Below are 19,935 nucleotides of genomic sequence, written 5' to 3'. Positions count from 1 at the left end.
CCCCACTTACAACAATGGACAGATCATCTAAACAGAAAATCAATAAAGAAACAATGGCTTTAAATGACACACTGGACCAGATGGACTTAACAGATATATTCAGAACATTTCATCCTAAAGCAGCAGAATACACACTCTCCTTGAGGGCACATGGAACATTCTCCAGAATAGATCACATACTGGAACATAAATCAGCCCTCAACAAGTACAAAAAGATCATACCATGCATATTTTCAGACCACAATGCTATGAAACTCAAAATCAGCCACAAGAAAAACTTCGGAAAAAAAAGTCTCCAAAGACCAAAGAACATCCTACTAAACAATAAATGGGCTAACCAAGAAGTTAAAGAGGAAATTAAAAAGTACATGGAAGCCAATGAAAATGATATCACCACAGCCCAAAACCTCTGGGACACAGCAAAGGCAGTCATAAGAGGAAAGTATCCAGGACATCCTAAACAAGGAAGAAATATCTCAGATTCACAACCTAACCTTACACCTTAAAGAACTGGAAAAAGAACAGCAAATAAACTCAAAACCAGTAGAAGACAGGAAATAATAAAGATTAGAGCAGAAATCAATGATATTGAAACTAAACAAAACAGAAACAGTAGAACAGATCAATGAAACCAGGAGCTGGTTCTTTGAAAGAATTAACAAAATTGATAAACCCCTAGCCAGTTTGATCAAAAAGAAAAGGAAAGGACCCAAATAAATAAAATCAAGAATGAAAGAGGAGAGATCACAACCAACACAGCAGAAAAACCAACAATAATAAAAGAATATTGTGAGCAATTATACACCAATAAAATGGGCAATGGGGGTGCCTGGGTAGCTCAGTTCATTGAGCGTCCGACTTCAGCTCAGGTCATGATCTCAAAGCTTGTGGGTTCAAGCCCTGCATCGGGCTCTGTGTTGACAGCTCAGAGCCTGGAGCCTCCTTTGGATTCTGTGTCTCCCTCTCTCTCTCTCTGCTCTTCCCCTGCTCATGCTCTGTCTCTGTCTCTCAAAAATAAATAAACATTTAAAAAAATTTTTTTAATGGGCAATCCAGAAGAAAGGAACAAATTCCTAGAAACATATGAACTACCAAAAGTGAAATAAGAAATAGAAAAGTTGAAAAGACCCATAACCAGTAAAGAAATCGAATTAGTAATCAAAAATCTCCCAAAAAACAAGAGTCCAGGGCTTCATGGCTTTCCAGGGGAATTCTACCAAACATTTAAAGAAGAGTTACCACCTATTCTTTTGAAGCTGTTCCAAAAAATAGAAATGAAGAAAAACTTCCAAACTCGTTCTATGAAGACAGCATTACCTTGATTCCAAAACCAGACAAAGACCCCACTAAAAAGGAGATGACAGGGCACTGGTTCAATTTCCACAAAACAATCAATGTTATACATCACATAAATAAAAGAAAGGACAAGAACAACATGATCCTCTCAATAGATGCAGAGAAAGCATTTGAAAAAATACAGCATCCTTTCTTGAAAAAAAACCCCAAGAAAGTAGGGGTAGAAGGATCATACCTCGAGATCATAAAAGCCATATATGAAAGACTCAGTGTTAATATCATCCTCAATGGGGAAAAACTAAGAGCTTTTCCCCTAAGGAACACAACAAGGATGTCCACTCTCACCACTATTATTCCACACAGTATTGGAAGTCTTAGCCTCAGCAGCCAGACAACACAAAGGAGTAAAAGGCATCCAAATCAGCAAGAAGAAAGTCAAACTTTCAGTCTTTGAAAATGACATGATACTCTATATGGAAAGCCCAAAATATTCCACCAAAAAACCGCTAGAGCTGATCCATGAATTCAGCAAAGTGGGAGGATATAAAATCAACGCACAGAAATTGGTTGCATTCCTATACACAAATAAAGAAGCGACAGAAAGAGAAATCAAGGAATCGATCCCATTTACAATTGCACCAAAAACTATAAAATACCTAAGAATAAACCTAACCAAAGAGGTGAAAAATCTATACACGAAACTATAGAAAGCTTTATCAAAGAAATTGAGTAAGACACAAAAAAATGGAAAAATATTCCATGCTCTTGGATTGAAGAACAAATATTGTTAAAATGTCAATCTACATATTCAGTGCAATCCCTATCAAAATAACACCACCAATCTTCACAGAGCTGGAACAAACAATCCTAAAATTTGTATGGAACCAAAAAAGACCCCGCATAGCCAAAGCAATCCTGAAAAAGAAAAACAAAACTGGAGGCTTTGAAGCTGTATTACAAAGCTGTAATCACCAAGACAGTATGGTACTGGCACAAAAATAGACACATGGATCAATGGAACAGAATAGAGAATCCAGAAATGGACCCACAAACGGATGGCCAACTAATCTCTGACAAAGCGGGAAAGAATATCCAATGGAATAAAGGGCAGTCTCTTCAGCAAATGGTGTTGGGAAAACTGGACAGCGACATGCAGAAGAATGAACCTGGACCACTTTCTTATACTATACACAAAAAATAAACTCAAAACGGATGAAAGACCTAAACGTAAGACAGGAAGCCATCAAAATCCTCGAGGAGAAAGCAGGCAAAAACCTCTTTGACCTTGGTGGCAGCAACTTCTTACTCAACATGTCTCTGGAGGCAAGGGAAACAAAAGCAAAAATGAACTATTGGGACTTCATCAAAATAAAAAGCTTCTGCATGGTGAAGGAAACAAATCAGCAAAACTCAAAGGGAACTGACAGAATAGGAGAAGATATTTGAAAATGACATATCAGATAAAGGGTTAATATCCAAAATCTATAAAGAACTTACCAAACTCAATACCCAAAAAACAAATAATCCAGTGAAGAAATGGGCAGAAGACATTAATAGGCACTTCTCCAAAGAAGACATCCAGATGGCCAACCGACACATGAAAAAATGTTCAACATCACTCATCATCATCAGGGAAATACAAATCAAATCCACAATGAGATACCATCTCACACCTGTCAGAATGGCTCACATCAACAACTTAACCAACAGCAGATGTTGACGAGGATGCGGAGAAAGAGGATGTCTTTGGCACTGCTGGTGGGAATGCAAAGTGGTGCAGCCACTCTGGAAAACAGTATGGAGGTTCCTCAAAAAATTAAAAATAGAACTACCCTGCAACCCAGCAATTGCACTACTAGGTATTTATCCAAGGGATACAGGTGCACTGTTTGGAAGGGACACATGCACCCCCATGTTTATAGCAGCGCTATCAACAATAGCCAAAGGATGGAAAGAGCCCAAATGTCCATCGATGGATGACTGGATAAAGAAGATGTGGTATATATACACAATAGAGTATTACTCAGCAATCAAAAAATGAAATCTTGTCATTTTCAACTATGTGGATGGAACTGGAGGGAATTATGCTAAGTGAAATTAGTCAGAGAAAGACAAAAATCATATGACTTCACTCGTATGAGGACTTTAAGACACAGAACAGATGAACATAAGGGAAGGGAAGCAAAAATAATATACAAACAGGGAGGGGGACAAAGCAGAAGAGACCCTTAAATATAGAGAACAAACAGAGGTTTGCTGGAGGGTTTGTGGGATGGGGGTGGGCTAATGCGTAAGGGGTGTTATGGATGAGCACTGGCCTCTACTCCTGAAAGCATTGTTGCACTATATGCTAACTAACTTGGATGTAAGTTAAAAAAATAAATAGGAAAAAGGAAAGGAGGAAAAAAAAATTTTTTAAAGGAAATTATTTGTTTTAGGTATGATAATAGAACTATGGTTCTGTTTAGAAAAAGTCCCGGTCTCCTGGAGATACATTTTGAAGGAATATCTGCAGTTATGTAATATGTGGGATTTGCTTTAAAATAATCCAGTGGGGGGCACCTGACTTCAACTGTGGTCATGATCTCACGGTTCTGCGTTGGAGCCCCACATCCAGCTGGCTGCTGTCAACACAGAGCCCACTTCAGATCTTCTCTCCCCCCTGCCCCGTGCCTCTCCCCCATTCGTGCTGTCTCTCAAAAATAAATAAACATTTAAAAAAATAAAATAATCCACCAGATGGCAGAGCAGAGGGAGGGAGTAGGGAAGAAACCAGACTGACCTCATATGGGCAACTGTTGAAGCTGGCTGATGGGCACACAGGGTTGACTCTTCTCTCCACATATACATATGCTTAAATTTTGCATTGTAAAAAGTAATTTAAAAAAACAGAACAAGTTGGTGGGACACCTGGGTGGCTCAGTCAGTTAAACTGACTCCTGATTTCAGCTCAGGCCATGATCTCACAGTTCATGGGATCGAGCCCCTGTGTCCAGCTCTGTGGTGACAGCTCGGAGCCTGCTTGGGATTCTGTCTCTCCTTTCCCTCCTTCTCTCTCACTGTCTCTGTCTCTCTCTCAAAATAAATAAATAAACTTAAATAAAATGAACAAGTAAAAAATTAAAATAAAATAAAATAAAATAAAATATAAAATAATAAAATAAAATAAATAAAATAAATAAATAAAATAAAATATAAAATAATAAACTTAAACAAATAAAAAATTAAAATAAAATAAAATATAAAATAATAAAATAAAATAAAATAAATAAAATAAATAAAATAAAGTATAAAATAATAAACTTAAACAAATAAAAAATTAAAATAAATTAAAATAAAATAAAATAAAATAAAATAAATAAAAAATAAAAAAATAAAATAAAATAATAAAATAAAATAAAATAAATAAAAATAAAATAAGATAAAATAAAATATAAAATAAAATAAAATAAAATAAGATAAAATATAAAAAAATAAAATAAAATAAAATAAATAAAATAAAATAAAGTAAATAAAATAAAATAAAATAAAATAAAATAAAATAAAATAAAATAAAATAAAATAAAATAAAATAAAATAGAGCAAGCTGGGCCCAGCCTGACACCAGCGCTGTCTGAAAGCTGAGACCAGGAAGCTGAGGAGAGAGCGTGGGCTGCAGCTAACACAATAGGAGTCAGAGGCTTGCATGAACAGCATGCAACGGTGAGAAAGCAGCAGTGCATTTTAACTAGAGGCTATAGGCTCAAAGTTGGTGACTGTCCTTAGAGATGCTATCCGTGGCCAAGGCTGACTATTTTGGTGTTTGCCCTGCTGAAGCGAAACTACATCAGGTTCGACAGCACAGACCGTGAACAGCCTGTGCACTGATTGCCAGGAGAAGGTCAGAGAAGGGGCCAGAATGATGCTTTTCTTCCCATCGTGGATAGAAGCCAACCAGCCTCAGAGCTTCTGACCTAAAAACCACATGACCTGGGCCACCCAGGCGACTCAGTCAGTTAAGAGGCCAGCTCTTGATTTCAGCTCAGCTCGTGATCTCACAGTTCGTGAGTTTGAGCCCCACACTGGGCTCTGTGCTAACAGCTCAGAGTCTGCTTGGCATTTTCTCTCTCTCTCTCTCTCTCTCTGCCCCTTCCCTGCTTATACTCTCTCTCTCAAATAAACTTAAAAAAAAAAAAAAAAAAAAAACACCCCAAAGACACATCCTGCTGAGATTGCACAGTGCTGGTGAGGCTGTCACTGACCAGACAGTCCTGCTGAACTGAAGCCACCCACCACACTCTGGAAACAGAAATCGCCACAGGTTCCCCTGAAGCCCTGATTCTCACAGGTTCTCCCTGAAGCATGTGGGTGTGGGCGGAGGTTGGGGAACACTGAATTGTGAGATTTAAAGCAAGGCAACGGGGTGCTCTTGCCCGTTGCCTTGCTTTAAATCTGGGGATAGGCCACCTCCTTTCATTTATCAAAATCAAGGTGAAGTGTTCTGAAACCCCATCATCTCCTCTGCTCCCGTCCCACACTCCTAACGACAGCTCCATGTGGCCACAATGAGCATCACTCAAGGAAAAAGTGCCTGGAATCAGGTTGCGTGAGGAGGAAAAAGAATGAGGCAGCAAGTGTGAGAATCAACAGTGAATCCAGAGAGGATTCGGGGGAAGAAGTGGCCACAGGCACCTCGGGGGTCAGGGGATCAGAGATAAGGAGAGGATACATCTGTCTCCACAACCTCCTGGTGGCTCCTGTGAACATAACAGGGGTCACGCACCCCCAGATGGGGACAATCTGCCATATGAACAAGTCATTTAACGAGTAGCACGTATGTCCACATTTCCTGCTCCGCCCGTTGTTTCTTGGAAGTGAGCAGGCCCTTCACACAAAGCCTCCTGGAATCCTGTCAGCCTCCTGGCTTCCCCCCACAGACACAGCATCAGTGAACTCTTGTCTCTCCACTGAAACCATCCCAAGTCATTGAGCATCGGCTACCGAGCCTGTCGAAGGTAACACACTGACCAACAGATTGGTTCAGAATAGCCCGGCACCCTTTGGCCGCCCATTAAATGAGGTCTGCTCTCGTTCCTGTCACTTAGGATGCACGTGTCAAAGACGACAAGAGCACCCCGTCGCTTTGCCTTAAATTCCACAATTCAGTGTTTCCCAACCTCCACCAAGCATTTTGGCAAAGAGCTGCCAAAGAGCCACAGTTACTTCTGGCCACCTGGGGGGGGGGGGGTGTGGAGGGGAGAGGGCTATGCTGGTGGGTCACCTGCTGCATTAGAACCCCCGAGGCTTCGCCCACGGACACATTAACCCCCTCTCCCAGCTGAAGGCTTAAACTATTCTTTACTTAAATGAAAACCTGAAATCCACCCACAGCCAACATCAAGCGAGACAAGACCCTGTCATCTCAGCCCCGTGGATCACGCACAGCAGGTCAGCAGGCAGCTTTTGTGCAGAGCGCAGACACGACTTTCCAGCAGCGCGCAGGCCCTGTGCGCCGGGAAAGCACTGAGAGGGAAGGATGGCCAATTGGCACGAGCGAAAAGATTTTCTCAGCGTTTGGGTCTCGACGGAAAACTCACAAGTGACTGCCAAACATGCTCCAGAAATCCTCTCCGTGGTCCCATTTGAGCCCTGAGCACATGGGGCACCTGGACCGTCACTGTCCTCTTTGGTTTTAAGGAACAAAGGTGCCAGTGTGGCCAACCTGTCACAAGTGCTGACAGAGCTCCCAATGTCTTCTTCCAGTAGAAATGGAGACGGATCTGACAGCGACGCCGCACCTCTGCACGGGGCGGGGGAGGGGGGGGGGGCGAGCCACGGGACTCCATGTTTAAATGATTTGGAACAAATCGGTACAGTGGGGACCACGGCAGGGGAGAGCCGACATTTGTCTAAAACGGAAAACTCAGAGTGCACTTTCCAAAGCTTCTGACTGGGAAGTAGTCATCTAATATTCGCTTTTCAAAGAAAAAAGAAAAGCCGATGTTGCTATGCTATCCCTGATTTGATGTTGCTTTTACACACCTGTCTGCACCTGGCTGGGGGGGTGGCAATGTTGGGGGGTGGGGAATGATCCCCTTTCAGGTATGGGTTTCTCTACGTGAGTGACTCACAAAGCCTATCTCCGGGCAGGCTTCGATCCCCAAAACTCCCAATTTCCAGGGGCTTCCAGGTTCCAGCCCAAACCCCATCAGTGACAGAGGGCAGAGTCTAGTCTCGGAGAGCCCCAGGACGGTTCTGAATTCCTCTAGGGGGCTGGGTGAAGGACCTGACAGACGTGGGCACGTTCGCCTCCCATGGTAACAATGATCGACCTACACCCTTGAATCGGTGCCTGTCAATTTCAGGTCCAAGAGCACCCGGGAGAGGGGCCGAGAGGCAGGCCGTGGCTGGTGCGGATACCCCCCTGGGGATCTGACCGCTCTTCACTGTTCCGCCTCCATCTGCACAAGGGAGCCCTGACTGGCAGTTGGACTGACCCAGGCTAGAGCGAAACGGCCCTTCGGGACCACCCGATGTCCCCTTAGCTAATGCTGTGCGAGGCGGCGGCCACCATTTCCAACAGGCTCCAGTAACCCTACTACGCACGAAGCCAAAGAAGTTGAACACAGTGAAAATCACGCCTGTCGTGACTGTGAAGGTGTGGGCAGGGGAGCTCTTCCAAGGTGGCGAGAACCCGTCTTTGAAACCCGGCTTCCCACCGGACGCGTTTTCCCAATGGCCGTCTCCCACGGGAGACCAGGCGTCTCGAAGCCAGCTGTGTGGTGCCGTCCCACGGCGGTGCGGGGACGTTATCTGTGCGATTGTTCGGCTGATGCCCTCCCGGAGCTGCAGCCCCATCGGCGTCAGGGCAAGATTTCTCGGCAACAGTGCCTTCCCGGGGCCTAGGGCGCAGCTTGGCACTCTTCGAGCGCTCACGAGACGTCTGTGGGGTTAACATCTATTCACCAAGGGAGCGAAGTGTGGGATGCTTCCGGCATTCTCAGAGGCATTCCTTGCCTGAGCACTCAGCCGACGGGGAGAAACGTCAGCTCTGACCTGCACTGTTCTCACACGGAGACTTCCAGACACGAAGAGCCACGCGATGAGAACCTCACCCTACTTGCCGACACCCCTTGTCAAAAATTCTGAAGTAACCATTCGCTTTAAATGACTACCTATAGGGGGCACCTGGGGGGGGGGGCTCATTCGGTTAAGGGTCCGACTCTCAGTTTGGGCTCAGGTCATGATCCCCTGGCTCGTTTGTTCGGGCCCAGCATCGGGCTCTGCCTAACGGTGTGGAGCCTGCTTGGGATTCTCTCTCTCTCTCTCTCTCTCTCTCTCTCTCTCTGCCCCGTTCATGCTCTCTCTCTCTCTCTCTGCAAATAAATAAATACACTTAAACAAATCACTATTTATTTATTTAGACCTACTGTCTTGGCGTGATCTTTCCTCGGGATCTAATACGCCCATCAACACTCTTTTGCGACAGGACTTTTGGTCTCGGTTTGCGGATAAGCAAATTGAGAAGCAGGAATATCAGCTTTCTCTCGACCACACTTTCTGGGACGGCGACTTCTTGTCACTAAGTGCTGCAGTCTCCAGGGGTTTCCATTCCCAAAGCTGGGTCAAAGGTGAAAAAAAATGCTGCCTTTTCTATTTACAGCCCGTCTGAGGAGAAGGCCCACCCATGTGGGGAAGTACAAACTTGGAACATAACCCAGGACCGCACGGGGCATTGTTTACACAATGGTTAATTCTCTATCATGTAACAAAAAAACAACACCACTATTTTTTTTTTTTCACCTCCTTACTAATCAGAGCTGAATCACCACCAGTTGCAATCATTCCCGTTACTCACAGGCCGTCCACCACCCGCTAGGAGGACTGGGGGTGCTTGTTCCCGCCCCGGGACACAGCCCACAGTTCCCAGATATATTAGTAACACGTTGCCTCACCGAGGCCCGGCCTGCTCTGCAGGACTTGTTGCGTCTCCACCACCTCTGTTTAGCTTACCTAATGGTGACTATCCCCCAGAGGTGACTTTTACATCACAACACTTCATTACCTCCCTGACGGCAGGAAAAATGCATCCTGCAGGGGAGGCGGCCCGCTCCGGCTCCGGGAAGTGCGGCGCGCGGGCAGCGCGCGCCCGCCGTGGTTCCGACCCCGGAGAACAGAACAAGGCAGAGGCCGGGGGGGAGGAGCCAGGAAGGCACGGCAGGGGGAGGGGCGCGTCGTAGTGAGGGAGGGGCGCGTCGTAGTGGGGGAAGGGCGAGGGGGGGTAGGGGCGAGCGGGGGCGAGCCTCCTGGAGAGCAGTCAGCCCGCCTGTCCCGACCAAGCCACGGCTTTACAGGCTGAGAGGCACAAGTCGGGTCGGAATACATACGTGAAAGCGCTTGCTAAATAAACTGCACCACGCCAGTAATATTTATTACATTCGCCCTTAATTTGAGGAACATTCGCAACAGAGATTTGAACTAGGGATGTGGGGATTATCTGACAGCTGGAATTGTTCCCGTTCATTCTGGACAACGAATAGCACGGTTTTCATTTGTAAACCGGCTGTGTAAATTATTTTCTGACAGCTGCCGGGGATAAAGTAGGCAGAGCTGTCGGATACAGGCCTGTGTGAACAGAACGAGTTTTTCAGAAAACCACTGGATCTCTCAGCTCCGTATTCCAGAAGCTTTGTCTGGCGGTGGCCGCCAGGCAAACGCAAATTCCCCGGGGTATGGTTGCTGAAGGAATGAATGAGTGAATAAATGACTTCACCTCTAGGCAAGACAGCCAGTCTGCAAAGCAAGGATACCCCTTACCCAGTGTGGTACAGCAAACTTTAAGTTAGGAAACCTTTACGGGTGCCTGGATGGGTCAGTCGGTTAAGTGTTTGACTTCAGCTCAGGTCATGACTTCCAGGTCCAGGAGGTGGAGCCCCACGGTGAGCCCCGCACTGGGATCTGCACTGACAGCTCTGGGTCTGGAGCCTGCTTTGGATTCTGGGTCTCCCTCTCTCCGCCCCTCCCCTGCTTCTGCTCTCTCTCTCTCAAAAGTAACCGTCAAAGGGGGCACCTGGGTGGCTCAGTCGTTTAAGCGTCCGATTTCAGCTCAGGTCATGATCTCATGGTTTGTGGGTTCGAACCCCAAGTCCGGCTCTGTGCTGACAGAACAGAGCCTGGTTGGGATTTTGTCTATCTCTGCCCCTCCCCCATTAGCAAAAATAAACAATAAAAATTTTTAATTAAAAAAAATAGGGGCCCCTGGGTGGCTCAGGCGGTTGAGCGTCTGCCTTCGGCTCAGGTCATGATCTCTCAGTCTGTGAGTTCGAGCCCCACGTCGGGCTCTGTGCTGACAGCTCGGAGCCTGGAGCCTGCTTCCGATTCTGTGTCTCCCTCTCTCTCTGCCCCTCCCCACTCATGCTCTGTATCTCTGTCAAAAATAAGTATTTTTTTTTAATTAAAAAAAACAAAAATATAATTTTTTTTAAGTAAGGAAATCTTTGATGTGCCACACTGCATTTCCAGAACCCTGTCCCTGCTGTTTTCTCTTAGTTGTGTCCCTAGAGTCTCCCAGGTGCATGACACAGCCAGGGGCCCTGCTTCAGGCTCCTGTAGGAACTTCTGGCAGGAGGCCACCCTGAGCCTCCCAAACATGCCTCTCTGTGCCCAAACCTTTCCTTCCCCACCCAAGGACCCCCCCCCCCCCCATATTATAAACCTAAGCACTGTTCCTGGTGGCCCGCAGCTGCAGCTGAGTCCAGGCCAGACCCACCATCCCCTCTGTGCCAGTAGAGGGATGATTACACAACAGGCACTTAATCAAGACTTTTCAGCTCCTTTTTTCTAAGGTTCAAATTTCCAGTTTTTCTCTCAGCAGGAGAAAGACTTAAAAGAAAAGAGCAACTGAGAAAATGAATCATAGGAAAATTTTGGCTCCACATTTAGCCTGGGTTCAGTCCCCTCTTGACACTGGCTGGAAGGTAACAAAGGAGTGGGGGGGAGCTAGCAGCAAAGAGGAAGGAAGGCTGGGTGGTTTCACAATCCCAGGCTTGGGAAGACAATGCTCCAGTGGCCAACAGCTGGGCCACAAAGTAGCCTTTGGTGAAGGGTGGTGTGAGCTGGGACTCTCCCTGGCTCAAATGGAGAGCCTGGAGAAAAAGAAGGGAAAAGAAAAGAAGGGTTCTGGGATTCAGACTTCGGGGAAGTGAGACAATGAGCAAGTCCTCTGAAGACCACGCTCAGCCACTAAACTAGAAAGCCAGCCTCTGCCAGATGAGACCAACTCAGCACAGGACACCCGTGTCCCTCTGGTGACACTGTGGACACTCTAGCTAACACTGGGAGCTTAAGGTAAGTCCTGGCACACAGGCCTATATGGAAGGCAGTTATGGAAACACTCTGATGGGGGCACCTGGGTGGCTCAGCCGGTTAATCGTCCGGCTCCAGCTCAAGTCATGAGCTTACAGTTCACGGGTTCGAGCCCTGTGTCGGGCTCTGTGCTGACAATTCAGAGCCTGGAGCCTGCTTTAGTTTCTGTCTCCCTCTCTCTGCCCCTCCCCCGCTCACGTGCTTGGTCTCTCAATAAATAAATAAATAATAAACATTAAAATAAATTAAAAAAAAAAAGACTCTGGTGTATTCAACAAACTAGACCCTTTGAAAATAATTCCCCAGAGTGTATTATAAACACTGAGGAAAAAGAAATACTGGTGTAGGTACCTCCACTCTATTACAGTTCCATGGGGAGATCTGCCCCCAATGCTGGATGTGTGGGGAAAGTGAAGCCTGGTGGATGTGACAGGGCCAAGAGGATTAGGACACCCACTCTGAGGGCTGAGTTTATCATGAAAGGAGGCTTAAAAGGCAAGTGGGGGCACATGGGTGGCTCAGTCAGTTGAACATCTGATTTTGGTTTAGGTCATGATCTCATGGTTCGTGAGTTCAAGCCCCACATACATCAGGCTGGCTGCTGTCAGCATGGAGCCTGCTTTGGATCTTCTGTCCCCCTCTCTCTGTCCCTCCCCTGCTTGCATTCTCTCTCTCAAAGATAGTAAACATTTTTAAGAAGGCAAGTGAGGATTTTCTTATTCTAAATCAAATAAACCAACAGCAATGTTTAAGAAAATGGTATAAGAAATTTTCAGAGAAACCATTAGGCTCCACACACCAGGGCCCATTTGAAGCACTACAAAGCCAAAGGAGGTATAAAAACTCCTGAAATGGAACAAGAGCTGTGTTTCTCTGAGAGCAAACTTGGCTGACACTTAAACTGAGAATTCCAGTTCAGATTGGTGGAGGAAGCACTCACATAATAAATCTGGGTGTGCTTTATCGTTGTAACGTTACTTAAGCTACTGAACCGGATGTCTCCTTGAACTGAGAGGTGCATTTTAGCCTCTGGTGAAAAGTCAGCAAAAGACAGGATTTACTGTGCTGTTAAAAGTGAAGGCAAATATGTAAGAGAAATGAGAGAAGGGGTGCGGGTTCGCACTCTAGGTCCGGTGCCGGTCTCCCAGGGCCAACTGGTGACTGGTCGGCCTCCACGATGATCCTCTGCCCTTCTCTTTGCATGACCCTCCAGATCAGCCAAGCTGCATCCATTCCCCACTGATTAACTATTCTTCCCGTTCAGCGTGCTCACATGAAGCTCCCTCCACAACACCTTGAAAACAACTCCTGTGAGCTTTACTTGTGTTTTGCCTAAATATTTTCCTCGCTGCCATCAGTTTGGTTCTGAAAGTCTCCCTAGTAAGACAGACAAATGGCAGAAACACAGAATACTAAATATTACGTCCTTCTGTGCCTTTTTTTTCTTCTGGCAAGGGAGGAAGGAGTGTTCCCAGTTTCAGAATTCTGGGCTTTCCTAGGTAACTACGTGGAAATACCAGAACATTGCTTCAAGGGGCCCAAGTCATTCTGTTCTCCATGTGATTTGGCCGGGAAAAGAAAGGGCATTCAAATAAGTTTCTTTGTAATTTAAGATTCCATGAAAGGGATGGTGGGTGAGAAACTGAAACCAAAGGGAACATGATTTAGAATCAGCATTTCTCTTAAAATACATACACATACACACAGGCAAATCGATGTGCACATGCTTGTATTGGTGTGTGATGAGGAAATAACTGACAAGGAGGGGCTCCTTCTATCACTATAAAATTGATAACCTGTAATTAAATCTTTGTTTTAACAGAGAGCCAAGCTTAAAATGAGAACCAAAAATGCCCAGGTGCCATAAAGGAACAAGAATTCAGAGTGTGAAATGGAAACTTTTAGGATGGAGGCTGAGGGGTGGGGGTAGGAAACAGGGCACGACTCCGTGCAAGGGCAGGACCTACCCAAAAGGGAGCTGGTTGCAAAAGGTTCAGAACCATAAAGTGCTCCCACACCTCCCATTACAGCAAGCCCAAAGACCCAGAGCAAAGGCAAACTTTTTTTTTTGCTAGAGCGAAAACGTGTACACGCATCGGTGAGGGGTGGGGGGTGGGGAGAAAGAATCCCAAGCAGGCTTCACACTCTGCGCAGAGCAGACAAGGGTCTTAATCCCATGACCCTGGGATCGTGATCTGAGCCAAAATCAAGAGTCGCACACTCAAATGACAGAGCCACCCAGGCACCCCAATGGCAAACTTCTGATGCAGACCGAGGGGGAGCATGTGGAAGTTACCTGTGAGAAATAAAGAATACCCATGCACCAGCATCCAAGTGGATTTTTTTTTCACTACCACCAGATGAGAAAACAGCAACAAAGGTCCAATCCACTATCATCATTGGGGAGCTGGAACAGAAAAGCACCAAACTACCCTGTATGTTAGGCACACAAACCACTCACAGAATAAACACCTGCTGAAGGCAAGTTCACAATCTAAAAACCCCATGAGAAAGCAAACCATTTTTGGCTCTCAAACCATTTTGGCAAACCAAATTAGGCTCTCCATAAGAACTCAGGAAAATATGTTAGAAACCATACAACAAGTATGCCTAAAATGACCTTTAAAAGAAGAAAAGAACTATAGTGAAGAGCTGAATTTGAAAAAAAATCAAATTCCAGAAATTAAAAGTATATAAATTACAAACTCAATGAGCAGGATAAAAAATACAGAGATAAATAGAAAGAAATTACTGAATACAACACAGAGAAATCTACAAGATATGAAAGAGAATGGGTTCGATAAAAAATCTAAAAGAAACCCCAGAAGGGAAGAACAGCAAACAGGAAAGAGATCATATTCAACAAAATAGGAGCATCCAGAATTTTCTTAGTGAAGAACAGAGAGGAGACCTACCCACAAGAGAAATTTAAAAAAAAAAAAAAAAAAAAAAAAAAAACAATAAAGAAAAAAAAAAAAAAATCCCTGTCCAAACATAGGGGTGAGACCAGAAAACCAAAGAGAAAGCGGAGGGGAAACCTCATGCTGGGTGTAAAACAGGTCAGTAATCCAGAAATGTATCCCAAAGCTCCGTGGATGTGGAGACACAGAGCATACACAGGAGGCAGGTGCTCGAGCCCTCTGCCTCTCCTGCTCCGTGGGAACAGATAACATGTGCAGCTCGTTTTCAGAGAACCTGTAATTTCACCTTTGTCAGACTAAGTGAACGCCACCAGCTTCTGCTTGCAACACACCCAGGGCACCAAACCGCGTGGGTACAGGGTCCTGGATTTTCCCCCTACATCACCAGACGTGCGTCTACGTCGCCGGAGTACCTACTACTCTTCCGTGTCACGGCCGTCGATTCTTAGTGCCCACCTACTAAAAAGGGTTGGTTTCTAGAACCTGACTTACCCAGCAGGAAAGTACCCTGAGTGTATTTTGATGACAAGAACCCCATCTTGTGGCAAAATCTGTCAAAGCCGAGTCTGACTGCACACTGCAGTGCCATGCTCATTGTGAAGACAAATCTGTGCTGAGAAGTTATCATTTTATCTGCTTCACCTGACACCGTATCTTGCCCGGCATTTATCTTGTGTCTGTGATGGCACCAGCGTATGCAGTAAATCTGCAGAGCACAGTAATTCTGAGACTTTGTGAGTTATTTTCCAGTGAAAGCCGGGAGTCTTTGCGCAGCTTACTGCAGGAATATTTTAAGGGAAAACCAAACACTGACTCCGGGCTGGCTTCCGAAATTTATCATCTGTTCGTTCGACGGATGGTGCAGGCATTCCACTTCCCACAAGATGAACACACTTGGAGAAAGCAATCGCAAGACAAAACTGGCCCAAACCCCTAACAAACGACACCCTAGATTATCACTATACATGACAAAGCCACCCCATAAGCACATGGCCTCCCTGTCACATCACTCATACCTTAATCCTCTAACAGGTACGGTTACGGATATCTTTTCTCTCTTTTATAAGTCGGTAAAACTAGATTCTAGAAGAGTATTCTCTCCCTCTTCTCCCTTTAAAAGGAATATCTTCCTCAGTGTCTTCTGCCACTGTCCCTGTTCCCACTTAACTTTCCTATTAAAGGAGATTTTGAAAGGTCTAATTGTTAATAAGCTGAAAAATATAAAGCACTGAGCACAGTATCTGACCCCAAAACATAAGCTACTATTATTTTTTTTAATGTTTATTCATTTCTGAGAGAGAGAGAGAGAGAGAGAGAGAGAGCACGAGCGCACAGTGGGGGAGGAGCAGAGTCAGAGAGGGAGACACAGAATCCCAAGCAGGCTCTGAGCGGTCAGCATAGAGCCCAACACGGGGCTCAAACTCAAGAACCATGAGATCACGACCTGAGTCGAAGTCGGAAGCTTAACCAACTGAGCCACCCAGATGCCCCTATTATTACTTTTATTATTGTTATTACTGCTATTGGTGAAGACAGAGTACTGAAAGGGGGAGGAGGGGTAAAGACCTCAGAGTGGTTTGTGGTTTCCTCATTATCAAAGCTTAAAGAAACACCTAGTTTATTTATTTTTTTATTTTAATTTTTTTTTTTTTGAGAGCGAGCGAGTGCGAGTGGAGGAGAGGCAGAGAGAGAGAGAGAAAGAGAGAGAGCGCTCAGGATGGAGCCCAATTCGAGGCTCAGTCCCACGACCCTGGGATCATGACCTGAGCCGATATCAAGAGTCAGATGCTCAACTGACTGAGCCATCCAGGCACCCCAAGAAACATCTACGTTAAACAAGAAGCCAAATTATTTTTATGAAAAGCACAAGTAAAACAGTACTTTTCTTCCCCCCAAATCAGGTTTTTAAAGTTAAAAGAGACCAATTAATATTAAAACAGCTTTTATTTGTTAATGTATCATAGGAAATTAAAGCAAGTTACACTATCTTTAAAAACACAGCTAATGCATTTTAAGAGAAACCCGTCCCTCCCACCCGCTATCCCCGCATGAATTAAGAATCTAAGAGAAGTAACCATAAAACAAAGTTTTGTGGAATCCTTCATCCAAGAGTGCTTACATGATGATTAGGTTAATATTGCCTTCTTACAAAATTTCTTTTCTATTAAAAAAAATTTTTTGTAGCCTTGATTGTTTATTACAAAAAAATTCAGTACAAAAGTTTGATATATTGAAAAATGCCCCCCCCTCACAGCACCGTTATATATAGCAGAGAGTAATCAAGAGCAGATTGCTAATCTAGATGGAGCAATCTTCAAATTATACCCAGACACACAGTGGTTTATTTACCCTCCCGTCCCCTTCTTGTAAGAACTTAAAAAAACACACATACAAAAAAATGTCAAAAAATTTGAGGAACCCTTTCCAAACAGTACACAGTTAGTTCAGTGTCAATAATTCACATCTTGCAACAAAGTGTATGGATATGGTTTCTTTTACAAAACTTTTTCAGTGTCAAAAAAGGAAATTAAGGCCATCAGATTCGCAGCTTAAAAATTCACATAAAGGAAATATAAAAATATTCTGTGCTTCTGAGAAGGCTCTGCACTGCATGTTGGTAAGGATTACCGTATTTCTTTGTGTTGAGGAAGACTGTTGACTTGAGAAGTTTACATAATTGCACAGCTTCTATTGGATGCTCTTGGGGTTCCCTGACGAGGAAAAGTAGAAAGAAAAATCAGTGCTAAGAAAATGGAGGACAGCACTTTAAAATAAGGCAGAGATAGGACAAAACCGTATTACCTAACTTCAAATGAAACTTTATCATTTTCTCATTTTTAACCTCCTCTTATAAACTTCTTCCAACAAATTCCACAACAGTGACACTAAACTCCAGCTGCACATTCAGATCCTGAAGAGCTTTAAAAAAAAAAATTCTGATCTGGGTCTCTAGATAAGAATTTCTCATTTAAATGGGGAAGTATATCTATTTATATATAATTTTAAAACTCCCTAAGTAATTAATGATATGCAGCTAAGGCTGAAAGTCACTATTCAATAAAGAACCTTCTTTTGTAACCGGAAACAGGAGGTCAGCAGGCTCCATTGTGAACAACCACATCAGGGAGCCCAGCCGGCTGGGTCCTCTGCTTGCACATCCCAAAGCACAGGCTCCGGCATCGTCCTCGGACATGAAGTCAACATGGCTCTCTCTGTTCTTGTCTTTCACCACGCACTAATTCCTTAAAACCACACAGTCAGACCTGTCACTCACCACCAGACTGGGCTGAAATTGGTTTCTTGAAGGCCACCAAAAAACCCTCATCAATTCGAAAGGCCACTGGACCCATTCTCTAATGAGAATTCAAAATATCTACCCTTCCATCTTCCCTCTTTTAAAACTTGACATCATTATCTACTCTGATCACCAAAGCTAAACGCCTCACACATCTGCCTTCTTCTCCTTCTCTCCCCTCTCAAGTTCAGTCACTAGGTCTTAATGACCCTCCATTCACAGTCCCTCAGTGTCTCTGTAATCTCCCTTCTGGAGTCAACTGCAGATTAGTATTAGCGTCTCCTTGGCTCCAACGTGTGCAGAAGCTCTCTGCCCAGGCAGCCCAGACTGCACACTTACCACCAAAGCTTCCCATTTCATCTATGTATGACGTGTATCCTACGATACAACTGGATAGATACACCTAACACTGACATCCTGACACGCCCTTTGTGGTGAACAGAAGATCACCACAGGTTCTCTGCCTCACTTCTCCCCATCAGAGCTGAGGACTATTTGCCCTTGCCTACGGCTGAAGATGGCCTACAGACTCACTTTGTCTAAGAGAATATGGGCCTAGCCTTTAAGAGATCTGGTGCTCTCTTTCTCCCCCTTATGGAAGACAGCTGCCATGTTATAAACAAGAATTCAACCAAACTACCAAAAGATAAAACAACGTGGGGGCGCCTGGGTGGCTCAGTTGGTTAAGTGTCCGACTCTTGGTTTCAGCTCAGGTCATGCATGATCTCACGGTTTCGTGGGTTCAAGCCCCACATCGGGCTCTGTGCTGACAATGTGGAGTCTGCTTGGGATTCTGTCTCCCGCTCTCTCTGCCCCTCCCCAACTCACACTATCTCAGTCTCTCCCAAAATAAATAAATAAACTTAAAAAACAAAAAAAGATAAAGCAACGTGGAGAGAAACAAGGAGAACATTCCAGCCCCAGCCAAGATCCCAGCTGAATACAACTGTGTCATTAACTTTCTCTCCATCACATGGAGCAAAAGACTTGCCCAGCTGAGCCCAGTCAAACCACAGAATCAAGGCAAGTAAGAAACACTTGTTCTAAGTCACTTATGTTTTGGGGTGTACGTTAATGCAGCCAACAGGTAATGCAAACACCACTGTGGGTCTTCTGATACCCAAATAATTGCCCAACTTTCAAATTACTGGACAAGCATACTTCCCAGGGATCTTCTCAACAATTCTGGCGGCCTAGACAGTCTTCTCCAGCATCTGACCTGCTACAAATCATACTCTGAGCCACTTCTCTGCCACCTTGAGAGATCTCTTACATTGTTATTTTACTTCCACTCATTATAATGCTTCCCACTGGGGGCAGGAAATGGATCTTGTCCTGGTTTCTTGTGGAAGTTAAAGCTAAAGTAGCTGTTCTTGAACAGTCCTCCAAAATGTATTAGGAAGTATCCCAAAGTTCATTCTACCTCATACAACCCACATCAAGTGGTTCTCAACCCTGGGGGTTAACCACCTAAGAGAATGTTTATTCGGAGTAGGACTGGGGCCAATGAAGCAAAATGAACCGACTTATAAAGCTGGAAACATAGAAACAAAGTCTTATAAGGATAAGGGTAGGAATTTTGATTAATCACCTGACTCAAACAGCTTGAGACTATAAACTGAAGGCTTATTACTTATTAATAATTCCAATTTAATTAATTAAAATCAAATTTGGAGTTTATTTCAAGGGCTCTCAAAAGCCCAAGCATCAGCTAAAATCTATCTTATAATTAGATGATTTGGAATTTAATATAGTTTAACCGACTGAGCCATCCAGGCGCCCCTTGGAATTTAATATAGCAAGAATTTTTGTTTCCCACTGCAGTAGAATATTACTCTGGCTTTTTTAAGTTTATATGCAGATACTCTAATTAGTGATCTAAAATAAACCTCTATCACAGAACTCTCCAGTAAATAATTTTGAGCATGCATTCCAACCCATATATACTTATTTATAAGTGATACACAATATGTCCTGCATATTATGTACATTATGAAACATGATAAAAACTGAAATTGGATATAGGGAGAAAAAAAATTGTTTTAAAGAAGTGCTATCATTTTCTTCTAACACTCTCTA

General features: G+C 44.3%; 1 protein-coding gene across 1 annotated transcript in view; it reads right to left on the bottom strand.

The window, feature by feature from the left end:
• Nucleotides 1-17,037: 17,037 nt before the first annotated feature.
• LMNB1 (lamin B1) overlaps nt 17,038-19,935 on the bottom strand; it is a 55,773-nt gene continuing 52,875 nt past the window's right edge. The window contains exon 11 of the mRNA XM_042983005.1: nt 17,038-17,272. Within this exon, the coding sequence (XP_042838939.1) occupies nt 17,231-17,272 (42 nt within the window). The 3' untranslated portion in view covers nt 17,038-17,230. The remainder of the gene's footprint in view (nt 17,273-19,935) is intronic.

Source organism: Panthera tigris, chromosome A1, assembly GCF_018350195.1.
Source record: "Panthera tigris isolate Pti1 chromosome A1, P.tigris_Pti1_mat1.1, whole genome shotgun sequence".
NCBI lineage: Eukaryota > Metazoa > Chordata > Mammalia > Carnivora > Felidae > Panthera > Panthera tigris.
Note: the sequence above shows the minus strand (reverse complement) of the source record. Positions and strands in the feature narration are given on the sequence as shown.